Source organism: Aulostomus chinensis, chromosome 9, assembly GCF_037954235.1.
Source record: "Aulostomus chinensis isolate RoL2024-O1b breed Wild chromosome 9, RoL_Achi_v1.0, whole genome shotgun sequence".
In the NCBI taxonomy this organism is placed as follows: Eukaryota; Metazoa; Chordata; class Actinopteri; order Syngnathiformes; family Aulostomidae; genus Aulostomus; species Aulostomus chinensis.
Window position 1 is genome coordinate 6,498,818 of NC_141328.1, and position 13,751 is coordinate 6,512,568.

General features: G+C 40.9%; 1 protein-coding gene across 9 annotated transcripts in view; it reads left to right on the plus strand.

Annotated features, from left to right (window-relative positions):
- Positions 1–13,751, plus strand: part of rap1gapa (RAP1 GTPase activating protein a) — a 57,761-nt gene that overhangs the window by 10,004 nt on the left and 34,006 nt on the right. For 4 of the 9 annotated variants that reach the window (XM_086213410.1, XM_086213412.1, XM_086213413.1 and 1 more), the window contains exon 1: positions 5,530–5,683. The exons of 1 other annotated variant lie outside the window; for it this stretch is intronic. In XM_086213410.1, the coding sequence (XP_086069536.1) occupies positions 5,640–5,683 (44 nt within the window). In that variant the 5' untranslated portion in view covers positions 5,530–5,639. Of the gene's footprint in view, positions 1–5,529; positions 5,684–13,751 lie in introns of those variants that run through there. 4 more of the 9 variants (XM_086213409.1, XM_086213419.1, XM_086213420.1 and 1 more) reach the window with 1 other exon arrangement.

Consider the following 13,751-nt stretch of genomic DNA (forward strand, 5'->3'; position numbering starts at 1 on the left):
GACAGTGACCAAACAACCCAGCTCCTGTCCTCAGCCTGATTGGACTCCCTCCCACTTGAAACCAGTGAGCACAGACACACACACGTCTATCACATAGCTAAACTCTCCAAGCTTTGACAGTCAATGTGTGTTCATGTAGGATACTCAGGAATTTGCTGATTACAAGATTTGAGTCTTGGTGGCTTTAATGAAATATTACACATACGTGATGGATCATAACAGCCTGGTGCATCTTTGGATCCTCTTAATTTGAAAAAAAAAATATCCAAAGATTATGAAGTGCTCTGTATTTGACTCTTCATGGACTCGATGCACTCAGTGACACAAGTAGAGGAATTCTGACTTTGAAAATGATGTTTTTTTTGTTAGGAGGTGGCACTTAAATACAGCTGGTCATATTGCTGACAAAATCTTAGGACAATAAAGTAATTTGAAATTACACGGCAGATTTCTTATGCAGTAAATAGACTGAGTTTGATGGAGATCAGCTGAGGAGGTACTCAAACTAAATGACAGTGGAAGTTTGTGGTAAATTTGAAGAAATTCCCTCAAGGCGTTCTTGAGCTGTCGTGTTCCCAAAAATGGGACAGACGTTGCACAAATGAGGTGAGAGTGACGTTGCCTTTTGACTTTTCGACTTTTTCTGGTTCATCCTTTAGTCCCAGTGGACGTTTGTGGCAAATTTGAAGGAATTCCCTCAAAGTGTTCCAGAGATGAGAAACCAAGAATGGGACAGATATCGTGCACATGTGAGGGGACAGTGACCTTGCCCTTTGACCTGCGACTACCAAAATCTGTTGGTTTTATCACTGAGAACAAATGGACAAATATGGGAAATTTGAAGAGGTTCCCTGAAGGTGTTCCTGAGATATTGCATTTACAGGAACGGGACGGACAACCCCAAAAATGATGCCCCCAGCCCCCAGTTGTCACAAGCTCAGAGGAATAAAAAGATTCAATTGTTCAACTGGTTTTAATTTCAGTGTTTCCTTCGCCTGCACGACTATACTCAGCCCTGTTTGAGTAATGACGTTTCTCCAGCCTATTAAAAACATATTAAACCTCTACTCATAGATAATTAGATTTCTATTTTAACGAGCTGAAGAGACAAATGACGACGCACCCCCTTAACAAAGATCTCTGCTCATTGTTTCATCATAATTCTCTTTAGAGAGGCAGGAGTCTAATTTATGCAGTGGGGCTGATGATGAATAGAAGATCTGAACTTCTGCTCCGTCACCTCCTCACCCCCTCACCCATCCACTTCCTCATCCCTCACATTTACCTCACACCAACTCTGACACCACATCATAAAACTTTACGTTTGTGGTTTCGGTGATGAGTGTTGTCTGACCCATGAGTATTTATAATGGAGTACAGGACCTCTGACAACTCACCTGTGGAAATGTCAGCATATTTAATGGTATTTCGACCAGTGTGACCTCATCACAAAACACTTTTAAGAATGTAGTTTTCTCATGATTGGTTGGACAAAGCAAAAATTGTTTGGGACTCTTTGTAATTCAGACGGTGTTTTTCACTATTTTCAGAATCTTTATAACAGAAATCATCAATCAGTCAAAATTCATTAGTTCATGTTCTCCATAAAACACAACTAACATTAAAATCTTGCTTTTATATGAATGCATGGTGAATGATAATCCTCTAATATACATAATAATCCAACATTTTTCAACAATGAATATAACTTTTAATAACAAATATATTTTTATATTTTTTTTTTTTACTAAATTAGCATTTTCAGTAGAAAACTTTTTTGATTTAATACATCTTTATGTAACAAAAGTCTCACAGGGAGAACAAAAATCATTTGTTCCTGCTCCCATTTTGTTAGTTTATAAATTCTATGTAGTGACATTTTGTAAATCAATGTCCATATCTATTTTGTTTTTATACAAGTTTAGCGGCCTTGTGTCAATTTTTTTTCTTTTCCTCTGATTTCAATGGGAAGGTCCATCCATCCATCCATCCATCCATCCATCCATCCATCCATCCATCTATCCATCCATTTTCTTCCGCTTTTCCTGTTAAGGGTCCTGGGGGGGGTGGAGCCTATCCCAGCGGCTTTCGGCGAGAGGCAGGGTTCACCCTGGACAGGTCACCAGTCCATCACAGGGCCAACACATAGAGACAGACAACCATTCACACTCACAGTCACACCTACGGTCAATTTAGAGTATCAATCAGCCTCGTCCCCTCTTGATGTCTTTGGACTGTGGGAGGAAGCTGGAGTACCAGAGAGAACCCAGCGCTCGAACCTGAAACCTTCTTGCTGTGAGGCTACAGTGCTGACCACTGCACCACCGTGCCGCCCCTCAGTTAATGTTGTTCAATGCATTATGTGGTACATTTTTAGGATTATCACTACTATAAGTGGCATTGTGGCGCAGCCAAAAGAGGCTGAGTTCCTGATAAGTCTTGTTTTTGTCTGGGTTGGTGTTTTGTTGGCGTCGCAGTGTCAGTTGTCTTCTGGGAGCGTGACGACGTAGATATCAGGGAGAGATCTCACAGCCTTTGTCCTCCTAAGAGTCTTCCTGCCCGTCCACTTCCTTTAAGACAACAGAGGAGCCAAAGCTCCTTCAGGGAGCGGACCTTGTCCCTCATGGTGACGTGATTAAAAGGCTTGTGTCTGGGCTGCAGCCATTCAAATGCCTTACACACACACACACACACACACACACACACACACACACACACACACACACACACACCACAGCTTCTTTAGTTAATTGGATTGTCAGAAAAGCAGACAGGATTGAGGTAGCACAGAGACTGACACACTGAATCAATAGAGGGGCACTTAAATAAAGTTGGGAGAAAGTGACATTTTGTTTGGCTCACTCAAGTGATTTCCCATCAATCGAGTAAAGATAATTGACCTGAATTTCGTTTCTTTTCATGCTGGATCAGATTAAAATGAATTTTCACCGCTGTAAACAACTGTTGAAATATATAGTCGTATTAAAATTCCTGATCAGGTCTTCCTCTCCATGCTTTTTTTTTTTAAACTTTCTTAAATAATATGGATTCCAGCAGTTACTATTTCTTGATGGGTGTGAATTTTACTTGCTCATTCATTAATGTTGGTTATATTAATTTATAAGTCAGTTTATCCAACTTTTCAGGATGTATCTTTAAATCACACTGAGGATAAAAATGATGGCCCGATCATTTACATTTTGTATGCTAATAAAAGAGCATTGTTGCTACTGCGTAACTAAAACAATAGTTAATGAAGTAGAGGAACGTGCATGAGCACAGGTCATGTAAGCAGCTCTGTGGGGCTGTACTCAGACTCAGCTTAATTAAAAAAATCAGCACTCTAATGTGCTCACCGTTGCAAAGCTAATGTGCTGACATGTAGCAGGTGTCATTCACATGACCTGAGTTTACAAAAGAACGCGCGCGTGCAAGAGATCTGCCATTTTTCGATTGCTGCTTCTGTTTTCAGACGATGTCAAAGTAAAGTCATCGCATGTTGTAAATTATAAAGCAATGTGCATCGGGACATAATGCTGCAAAGAACCCAAGTCACTCCTGCTGAGATAAAAATGGTTATATGTAGCATTCTGTAACCTTTGTACTGCTCATAAACACTGAGATTATTTGTTTTTTTGTTTTTGTTTTGTCCTTTTTCAGCTGCGCAGAGATGAGCAGTGAACTTCCACTCGTGCCCCCATAAATTTGCTTATTCACATGAAAACTATACACTTTGCTTTATAATCAGAATGCACTAGTATTGCAAAATATGATCTACTTCTTTATTTTCAAGCCTAAACAGATAAACCTCAGCCTTTTCACATGGTGGTGAAACTGAAAACGGCTTCCCAAGAGGTCAGACATTGTATCACGTGGATGTGATGTCAATATGTTGGCAAGTCAATTCAAATTCTATCCATCTCGTCCAAAATCACAGATGATAAGATAAGATAAGATAAACTTTTTTCATCTCGTTCTCTGGACTTTCTATCTATCTATATACCAAGAGTATAAAAATACTCTATTACTTCAGGGGGCTTCGCAGTCTGCTCAAAGTCACTCTGGATTTGAGTGGTTACCCCCTCCCTCTCCCTTTTTAACAGGGAAATTCTGATACATGGAGATAATAAAATCGATGTGGATCCCAAGAGCAATAATAGACAAGACATTAACACAAGCTGTCGTTCCTCATCTGTCTCCGTGAAACCAAAATGTTGCCAAACCGCTGACTTGGTTTTATCCTCTGCATTCAACAAAAGCCGTTCTGTCACAAACTGACAGCATCATTGCAACATGAATTGTAATTGAAGATTTAATCCTGTTAATTGCCTGGTCCGGCTGGCTACTGGCTGGCCAGTTACCTCATAGCCAGGAAACAATGTGAATTCCTCTACCAACAGCCCAGTGAGTCAAGGACTGTGACACCGTGGTGAAACATTTTTAGAAAATGCACTCAGAGAAAAAGGGTGATTTAATTACGCAGACATGATGTAACTGTCTATCAGCATGATTGTGCTTGTTGGAGGGCCCATTGATTAATTACTTGTCTGCAGAGTTACAATGAGAGCTTCACAGTTTATGTGATGCAGACCCTTGTGGTGGAGATTGATGTCCTGGGATTGGCGAGTTTTTATTTATTCACGATTTCAAATTTCTCCTCTAAAAACAACTTTAATGCTGCCTGTGGATCCATTTCATCCATCCTAGTGTGAATGTTTTGGAAGGGAATGTCTATCAGATAGTTGGCTGCTGTTTTAGATTGCAATCCATCCTTATTCAATATTCTATTGCAGCATTAAATCATCTGTCACTGCTGTTAATATATCAGACTCAAAAGTCTGCCAATGGACAGTCAGACTTTTACTCTCTTTAATCAGTGCAGCTTATAATAATGCAGGGCTACATTAACTCTTCTTTTACGTGCGTGCTGGAGGTGACGGGCTGACAAGAAACACTTCGATGAATGACTGGACTCTTACTCAGGGGTCGTCACCTATGGAGTGCAGGAGTGGAGCTGCTAACCTGGGGCAAGGCTCTGAGATTGAAGCCTTTGTGAAGAATGATGAGATATTAGTTGGATGTTTACAGCTTGTTTGACCAGCTGTCTTCCAGTGGCTGGAAGGAAGAACTAGTGTAACAAGTCTAACTTATAAGCAAACTCTCACATTGCAGAGATCTCTTCTTTGTTATGCCTGTAGCTGTTTTTAATTGTTGCTTATAATACAGTGACCTGACACTTGTGAGTTTAGGGATTGTGTTAAAATATTTGTGGTTTTATTTGGGGAGGGGGATGCAGTTGTGAGAGGAGGGAGGATGTATCCTGTATTTGTGGAAGGCTGCCTCCACACTCTTGGTTCCCTGGGAGACTGGCATGGTCAGCAGCCCTCTCTTCAGCCTCCCCCACCCCCCCACCCCCTTCCTCCCTCGTCCTCCCTCATCCTCCTTCTCTCCCTGTTTGTGAAGGAGGCGTGAGACAAGGAAGAGGCAGGGCACGTTAGCTGAGGCTGGGGGAGTGGAACTCAGACAGCAAATCGCGCACACACAGACACACTCACACACACATACATATGCTCAGTCAGCGCAAGTGACACAAGTGCTGGCTCCATTCAGCACTGACTCACTGCTATCCATTAGCCAGCATGCCGCAGAGAAAGAGGAGTTTCACTTTTGGAGCCTATGGGGGGTAAGCTTGAAAATCCTCATAATTTTTTTTGGAACAACTACACCTCTTTAGAGTACATAGTTGGCTTGTGTTAGTGAGTATGGGTGTGTGTGTATCTGTCTCCCTGTTTGGTGACTGTACAGATTCTGTGTCTGTTTTTGTGGCTGCATGTTTATGCACTGGAATGCAGCTTTTGTCTTTAAGGTCTTAGTTGTCATCTGTGGAGCTTTCCATGATACCATAGATAGGACGTGATTATACTGTTGTTGCTGCTTTTATGCTGAATCATTAAGGCTACATTCTGCATTGTAATGGTCAGGCACCAGAAGCATGAGGTGACAAAAATCTGTCAAGAGATAACATGCTGTGGGTGACAGGAAGGTTTACCATCAGTTTAGATTTGATTTCACGGCATCGGATCACTTCATGAAACTGGACACATTCTATAAATGCATATTGTCTCTCATAGTCCAAATACCCACACAAAAAAACCACCTCATAGTTTATTTATATGAGCGCTTGTGTATTCATGTACATATGCCCCCAGTGTATTTTTTGGCCCAATTCAGACAACATCGGTATGATGATCAACTGGTAAATAGGTCCATATTATATTGTATTATTATAAATTGGAATAAACAGGTCACACATTGTCTTTTTACCATGGACATCCATAACAAAGAAGCAATTGTGAAACTGTGAAAAACTAGAGGCAACGTGCATTTTCGGCTAAATGTGAGGTGGTAATTGCTACCGTCGCACAAGTTCACTCAGCTATTTTAAGACATTCCATCGATTTCCATTCATAGCAGAAAGCCAAACCCAAGACCTAATCCTAATCATAACCCTCACCAATCAATGCTAACCCTAACCTTAACCCAACCTCAATTCAGGCCTTTACTTTAGCTTTAACCAGGAACTCATAAAATTACATTGTGCCACATGAGGACTAGGGGTCCTGATAAGGTTGATATTTATACCAGAAAAGGTTTCCATATGTAAACAGGTAACAATAACAATTGCGCACACACACACACACACACACACACACACACACACACACACACACACACACACACACACACACACACACATTCTCAATATTAACTTACGGGTACATTTAACATAATGTTTGCCATGTTCATCATTGTAGCTGTCATTCGCAACTGTCTGTTGGTGATACTTAAATTTCCCTCATAACCATTTCTGTTTATCTTTCTCCCACTTCTTGTACGTTCTGTACCTCAGCAACCATCAACATTTAAACAAACAATATGTCTGGAGGCTAAATTTTGAAAAAGTAGACAAAGAGGCTTTTGCTAAAGCTAGCTCAGCAGCTAGCAGGCTTAGTAGCTAATTCAGCAGCGGCTCACAGTTTGTGGTTTGCTGTAACTCGAAAATTGTTTCACCCAAAACTTCATGAAAACATGATTTCAATATGGAGTAAGTTTCATCCCATTTGTTTTTGAAGCTCCGGTCCTGCTAAAACGTTCAGCTAAATGAGGTGCTTCATTTGAGTAGTCACTATGGATATTGTGTTTTTAACCCTGGAACTGCAGATGTGGCATCCATCGCTGCTTGCCATTCGTGCCTGCAGTTTAACTCAAGAACCGCTTCACTGAATGCTGTAAAACTTTAAACATTTTTGAGATAATCAAAGCTAGACCCTTTGTAAAAAAAAAAATTTAGTTATTGTCTCTAATTTCCCGTGGGAGCCATTTTGGATTTTTGCTTTTTTGCATAAATATCTCATAAATGCCTTCATGTATTTGCTTCACCAAGCTATGGCCCCAACAGTTGCATGCAGCTGACTGTCCAGTCACTGCTTAGCAGCGCCCTTGATGCTGTTGTTGTTAGTGTGACTCCTCGCATCAGAGGATGACCTCTTATATACTCTGCCACTGCATGTCAGGAAATGCTGCCTCTATGATCCTTGCAGATTTTAACAGCCTTTTATTCATATTCAACATCAAATACTAACACGCCACTTTACCTTCCCACTGAGTGGACCTCTCTTGTTATTGCAGCTGATTGACTTTTTACCCCTGGCCATGATACAACTGTGTCTGTTTATTGATGAGGAATTAATATTCATTTTACTTTAAGCACATGGCCTGTTGTATATCATTGAGGTATACAGTATTCACAATTTGTTGGTATTCTCATAAATTCTGAAATCATTAAAAATATATAGTGAAAACCTCTGTTTTTTTTTAAAGAACTATTTGCCTTCAGGTAAAAGGAACAATGTGTACGTTGTAGAGTCTGGTAGAAAAGAGTGCAAGAATGTATGTCTCTCTCACAAACACAGGCACGCACGCACGCACGCACGCACGCACACACACACACACACACACACACACACACACACACACTCAAAGTGGAAATACCCACATTGTTTTGAGAGCTGAACAGGCTAGGATCATGGTTGAGATTCTTTGGTCAGCTGATTTGAACTGACATGTCTTCATCTTAACAAGACATAGAGTCTATGTGCAAACATGTAGTACTGTGTAGAAATATCATCTGAATATACTGATGCATACCAATTAATGTCACGAAGAATCTCCCGTAAAACATCCTTCCGATTGCAGTTTGTAGCTTTAACAACAAACAAAACGCTGCTTTATTATTTCTTGACAGTTTTAAACTTTGATGAAAGCTTTTGTTTGTTCCATTGTGTTGCTTGGATGAAAAAAAGAGGCTTTTATCCCTGTTTGATTTTTGATGATCTCGTGTTTAAGGGATATTGTATTGAATGTTGTTTCATGGACAACAAGAGGACGACACAGAGAGGGTCTTTTTGTTCGACAAAAGCAAATGTTTGCATGACAAAAGATGATTAGCCCGCCAGGCAGGGCTACTTGAGAACAGGAGGCCATTCAAGTGCATTTCCAAGGGCAGTGGCAAAACAAACAGGAGATGTGGGGCAACTGGAGGGCTCTTCATTGCCTACTCAGTCAGCCCACCTTGCATATTTACTTTGACATTCGCATTCATATTCACAATAGCAAGCCATCTGTGAATGGAGAGGGTTGGCACTGTGTGAGCTCCAACAATTACCTAATGCTCACTGCCATCTTTAACTCACTTGTGCTCTATCCAGACATTTCATTACAGTCTTGTACTTTTTACGTCCCACGCTGCCCCCATTAGTCTGATTGCCTTGCTTCAAAAGCCGTGTCTCTTCAAATGGATTCAGAGAAATTTCATGTTCTTTGCCTTGGCTGAAGATACCTGTCAATGACACAATATGACAATTTATTAGGTCCTGCAGAGTGAGAGTGTCAAGCAGTAAACAGAGTCGTTATAGAATCCCTGTGTTGACTTCATTTCCAAAGTAAATTAATTTTTTAAAATTAGTTCACCGGTTCCACAACCTTCTCTTGTTACATTTCTTCTTTTAAAGCAGTACATTGAGGCAACTCTGTAACTTGGAAACAAGAATTTATCAAACACGCATGTAAGATATAATTAAAACTGCTTCTATAAAATTATGATATCAATTCACTTCTTTTCTAATATGAGAGAAAGACTGGTCACACTCGCTGCACTGAATTAAAAGACCGGTTTGAAGGATGCAGTGATGTCTTGTGGAAGTTGCAGAGTGCAACTCTCAATTAAATCCACCCTTTCCAACACATGAGAGGACCTACTGTGTGCTGCCTGCTCAATTTGCATCCCTCCCTCCCTCCCTCCCTCCGTCCATCCATCCATCCATCCATCCATCCATCCATCTATTTTCTTCTGCTTATCCTGTTAAGGGTCGGGGGGGGGGGGGGCTGGCTGGAGCCTATCCCAGCAGCTTTCGGGCGAGAGGCGGAGTTCACCCTGGACAGGTCGCCAGTCAATTTGCATACAATACAAAACGATTTTTAGCCAGCACCAGCCATGTCTCATATATTGACAGTAATTCTGCAGTCTTAATTGATTGATGGGAAATGAGAGAACCACGCACAAATTTAGCGGAGGGAGAATGTAAATAACTCAACAACCAGTTCATTGCCTGGTCTGCAGAAGCGTTCCCTCATAAAATTGTTTCTAGGGTCCTCATTGGTCAATTGATGAGCTCTAAAAATGCACGCACAGAGTTGCTGTGTGAATAGTTTCAATAATTAATGCAGCTAAATGTAAGGTGCTCGGTTGGTTGAGTTAGCATAGCACAAGACACTTCCACACCAGTACTGGGTTTCCCACAGTGCTCATCGTGTTATGAGATGAGCTGCACGACATCTGTCTTATCAAGTCTGGTTGTACGACTATTATCTGATCTTTCATGAGCAAAATAGAAGCAACATGTACCATGGATGTCACAGCTGAGTTGAGAGTCAAAAGCTGAACGGGACTTAAGAAATATGCGTCTACGTCCAGGTTGTTCACTCTCTGGAGCAAGTATAGCTCCACCAAATGAAGCATATCTAAGGAATGTGTTAAAGCAACATTGTACCACTTCAAATGTTACAAGACGAAATACTTGAAGTTACTGGAAAAATTTAACGAAGTGCATCAAAAGAAATAAGAGGGCAATTCAGAGCAACGTCTTCAATGCCAGAAAAAATTGTCTCTATTTTGTCCATTCGAGCTACAGGAGACGCAACGTGACAGGCTCTGTGGACACTCTCTCTGTATTCAGGTGACTATACCAGTGAATCTGATATTCCCCTGCCTATATTCCACGAATGCATCCTAAATTCATACATTAATGGACATCACAGCTCCATAAACACAACTAAGCAGAGCAGATGAAAGACCTGTGAGATGAAAGCTACAACAGGAACCAAAAGACCAAGCTAAATGAGGAGCTACTAAACCACTGATACCTGAGCAGATATTTTAGAATGCAGCTTCTGTAAAGTGACACGTGTTGAAATTGATGTAGTCACTTTAGTGTGCTGCTGGAATGGTCATATATATCACAAGGATCTAGTAATAAGTGAGAGAAGCTCACCACACCACAGTCCACACAGCTGAATAGTGTGCAAGGACATTACTACTGCAAAACTAAAACAGTGAATCGTATGTATGACAAAAAGACAATAAGATACAACAATCTTAAGTGACTCTTTGATGTCCGGGTTCAGACAGAAAATGTGGCCGTCTCTGTAAGGTGTGGAGGAGAGCTTACTCTTAAACAAGGTGGTGATCATCTTCCGTTCACACATCTAATACACAAACTTACTCTAAGGAGGCAGAGGGAGATTTCACCACAGATCAGATATGCTGAAGTTTACACACATACAACAGAGTACATGATCAGTCTCTCCCTGCGTGCCTCCTCCCATGTTTTTCATAAAACTCCCACTTTTCCCTCGACCCTCCAGTGAATTCATTTGCATGAGTGGGAAGACTGCAACTTACCATTCTGTGCCCCCTCAGCAGAGAGAATGCGGTTTGAGATATGTTGTGATATTATTTTGTCTGTTTGTCGGCATGATGCCATAATTTTATGAGTGCGCTGCAACAAAAGTACACTTAAAATAGGCATGATTAGTTCGGAGTTGGTTATGAAGTAAAAAAACCCTAAGAAAAGCTCACTGGCAACAAAAACATGTTTTTGTTTGGTGGTTATGATACATATTGCAGTGCTTACTAGCAGTCCACATAGCTGTGGTACCAGTCTGTGTGTGTGTGTGTGTGTGTGTGTGTGTGTGTGTTCACATACACTGTATGCTACTGTCATTTAGCTAAATGAGAACATTCAGCGATTTTACGCCCACTCCTCTATCAATGGGCTCATTCAGCCAGAGCCGGGCCAAGATACAGTAGCCTAGATTGGGTCCAGTATTGTTTGACGGTGTGATTATTTGTGTGTATCTATTTTTGACAGCATTCAGATTCTATTCTCACACATTCTGAATGACCTTTCTTGTTTTTGCCCATCACTCACTGTCAACATGTCACATCTCAGTCCAAGAGCTTCTTGCTTCCATTGACAATGTGGCTATCACTTGCCAGTCATGAACTTGAATGAGAGTCACTGGAGTTTACATTAACCGTTTTCCATCCAGCATATTTGCTGATGTGAGGAACATTTAGGACAAACACTTGAGAAAATTCAAAGATACTGTTTTTTTTTCTCTTTCAGTACCGTCACGTCTTCACAAAAGTAGCTTTACTGCACGGAGTAGCCTCTCTGAGTGCACACGTAGGTAATATTTTAAGTTAGCGAGGGATGTGTTTGTCTCATTAGGATTAAATTCTGAGCGTTTCATATATTTCACATAGAATTAGCCTGCAGGAACATGTTACTGCAGCAGCTTGGTAGCTGAACAACAAAGTTATGTGCTTTAAGCTGGATTTTCCTCAGCCTGACTCCTCAGCCCTGTCTGGTGACCTACTTGCAATAAGCGTTGTTGCTGACTTGATACAAACCACAGGTCTCGGCTAATTTTCTAAAATTTCAGATTACAAATTGCTCTTAATGTCAGATTAAAAAAAAGGCAAGTGTCATAACTTCTGACACGATGGTGGCCAAGGGGTTTGGAGCCACAGACACGCATGCCTTGAGCCCCCTAATCTCCAGCCTGGAAAACAATTTGCTTGTATTTGGCTACCACCTGCTGAGCCTGAGCTGTAATTCCTCAGCTGTGGCATGTTGCACTGGTAAATGAGGAGGTTCATCTCATCTTTAGATAAAAAAACAAAAAACCCCAAAAAAACTAGGCTACGCAATTGTTTTCACTGTGAGATTTGAATGTGAAATATGACACAAGGCCCACAAATGCATTGGCTTGAGCACATTTGTTATAACCTACTTTGTCCACCCGAACAGCTGCTGTTTCAGAGCTGGACAGAATATGCTTTGTTTTGCTGATAAGGCCAAGAGTGTTGCACATCTTGCTGCTGTCAGCTCTTCTACTTCTTAATCTGGTTGATATTCTGCTCAATTCAGGTTTGATTTGCGCTTCCAAATGAATATCTCAAAGGGATGAGTCAAAGTTAGCTTGCTCAGAAATAAAAATGAAGTCATTCTCCACTAAACCTCATGCTGATGCAAGGTTGGGTGCAATGTTTTAGTCAACAAAAAAGATGTTATAGTAATCTCCCAAACTACTGAGAAGAATCCTGACCGACGCTCAAACGTAAAGAAGATACAAAATGAAAATAAAATGGCTCTGTACTGCTCCCCTGAAGTAATCTAATGTCCTGAAACCTGGACATGGCGAGTAGTTTCCTCCTCCCTGCCTCCCCTACCAGAAGCTTCCTTCTTCAGCTGTTGTTAACATTTCCATGTTTCCCACATTCTGTATTATAAATGTTTCTTGTCTGTAACAACATCTACTGCACGTCTGTCCATCCTGGGTGAGGGATCCCTCCTCTGTCGCTCACCCTGAGGTTTCTCTGATTTTTCCCCTGTTAAAAGGGTTTTCTATGGAGTTTTTCCTCAGTCGATGTGAGGGTCTAAGGGCAGAGGATGTTGTTATGATGCCATGTGAAGCCCTCTGAGACAAACTGTTTGTAAAAACGAGCTATACAAATAAAATTGCCTTGCCTAGTTTTGAAGAACATCAGTGATGCCATGTTTGATTTATTTGAAATTCAATGAGCTTGTTGCTAGCTAACATGTAATACAAATTAAATAATGCATTTATTTTGAAATGTTGCACTTTTGTCGTCAGTCCTCACGTAGATTATAATCAGTTGACACACTTAAAATTCTTCACATGTTCGGATACACTGAGGAATGTAACGTGACTGACAGGAATGAAGGCATTCAGCTTTGTCTCCAGCTTCTTCTCAAGCTAGTAGCTTGATGTCAGACATGATGTTGTTTAGCACAAGAAAATAAAACATAATGGGGTCTTCACCCCCGAGTACCTCCGGGCTCAGGCCCTAATTAGCATATTCAATCATAATCTTACTGTATCAAATCTTTACCCGCTCATTTGTTTCACTCTGTCGATCGAAGGTTTCATCTCCTTGGTATCATCTTCTGTTTTTTAAATTTTTTTTTTAAGGGTTCTGTTCATTGCAGATGTCCTGTATTGGTTTTGGTATTATGGTTTGCAGTCTTTATCCAGTAATCTGGACACACCCAGGTTGATTTCATTTCATGGGAATCCCATGAAACTTGAGCAGCAGGATGAGG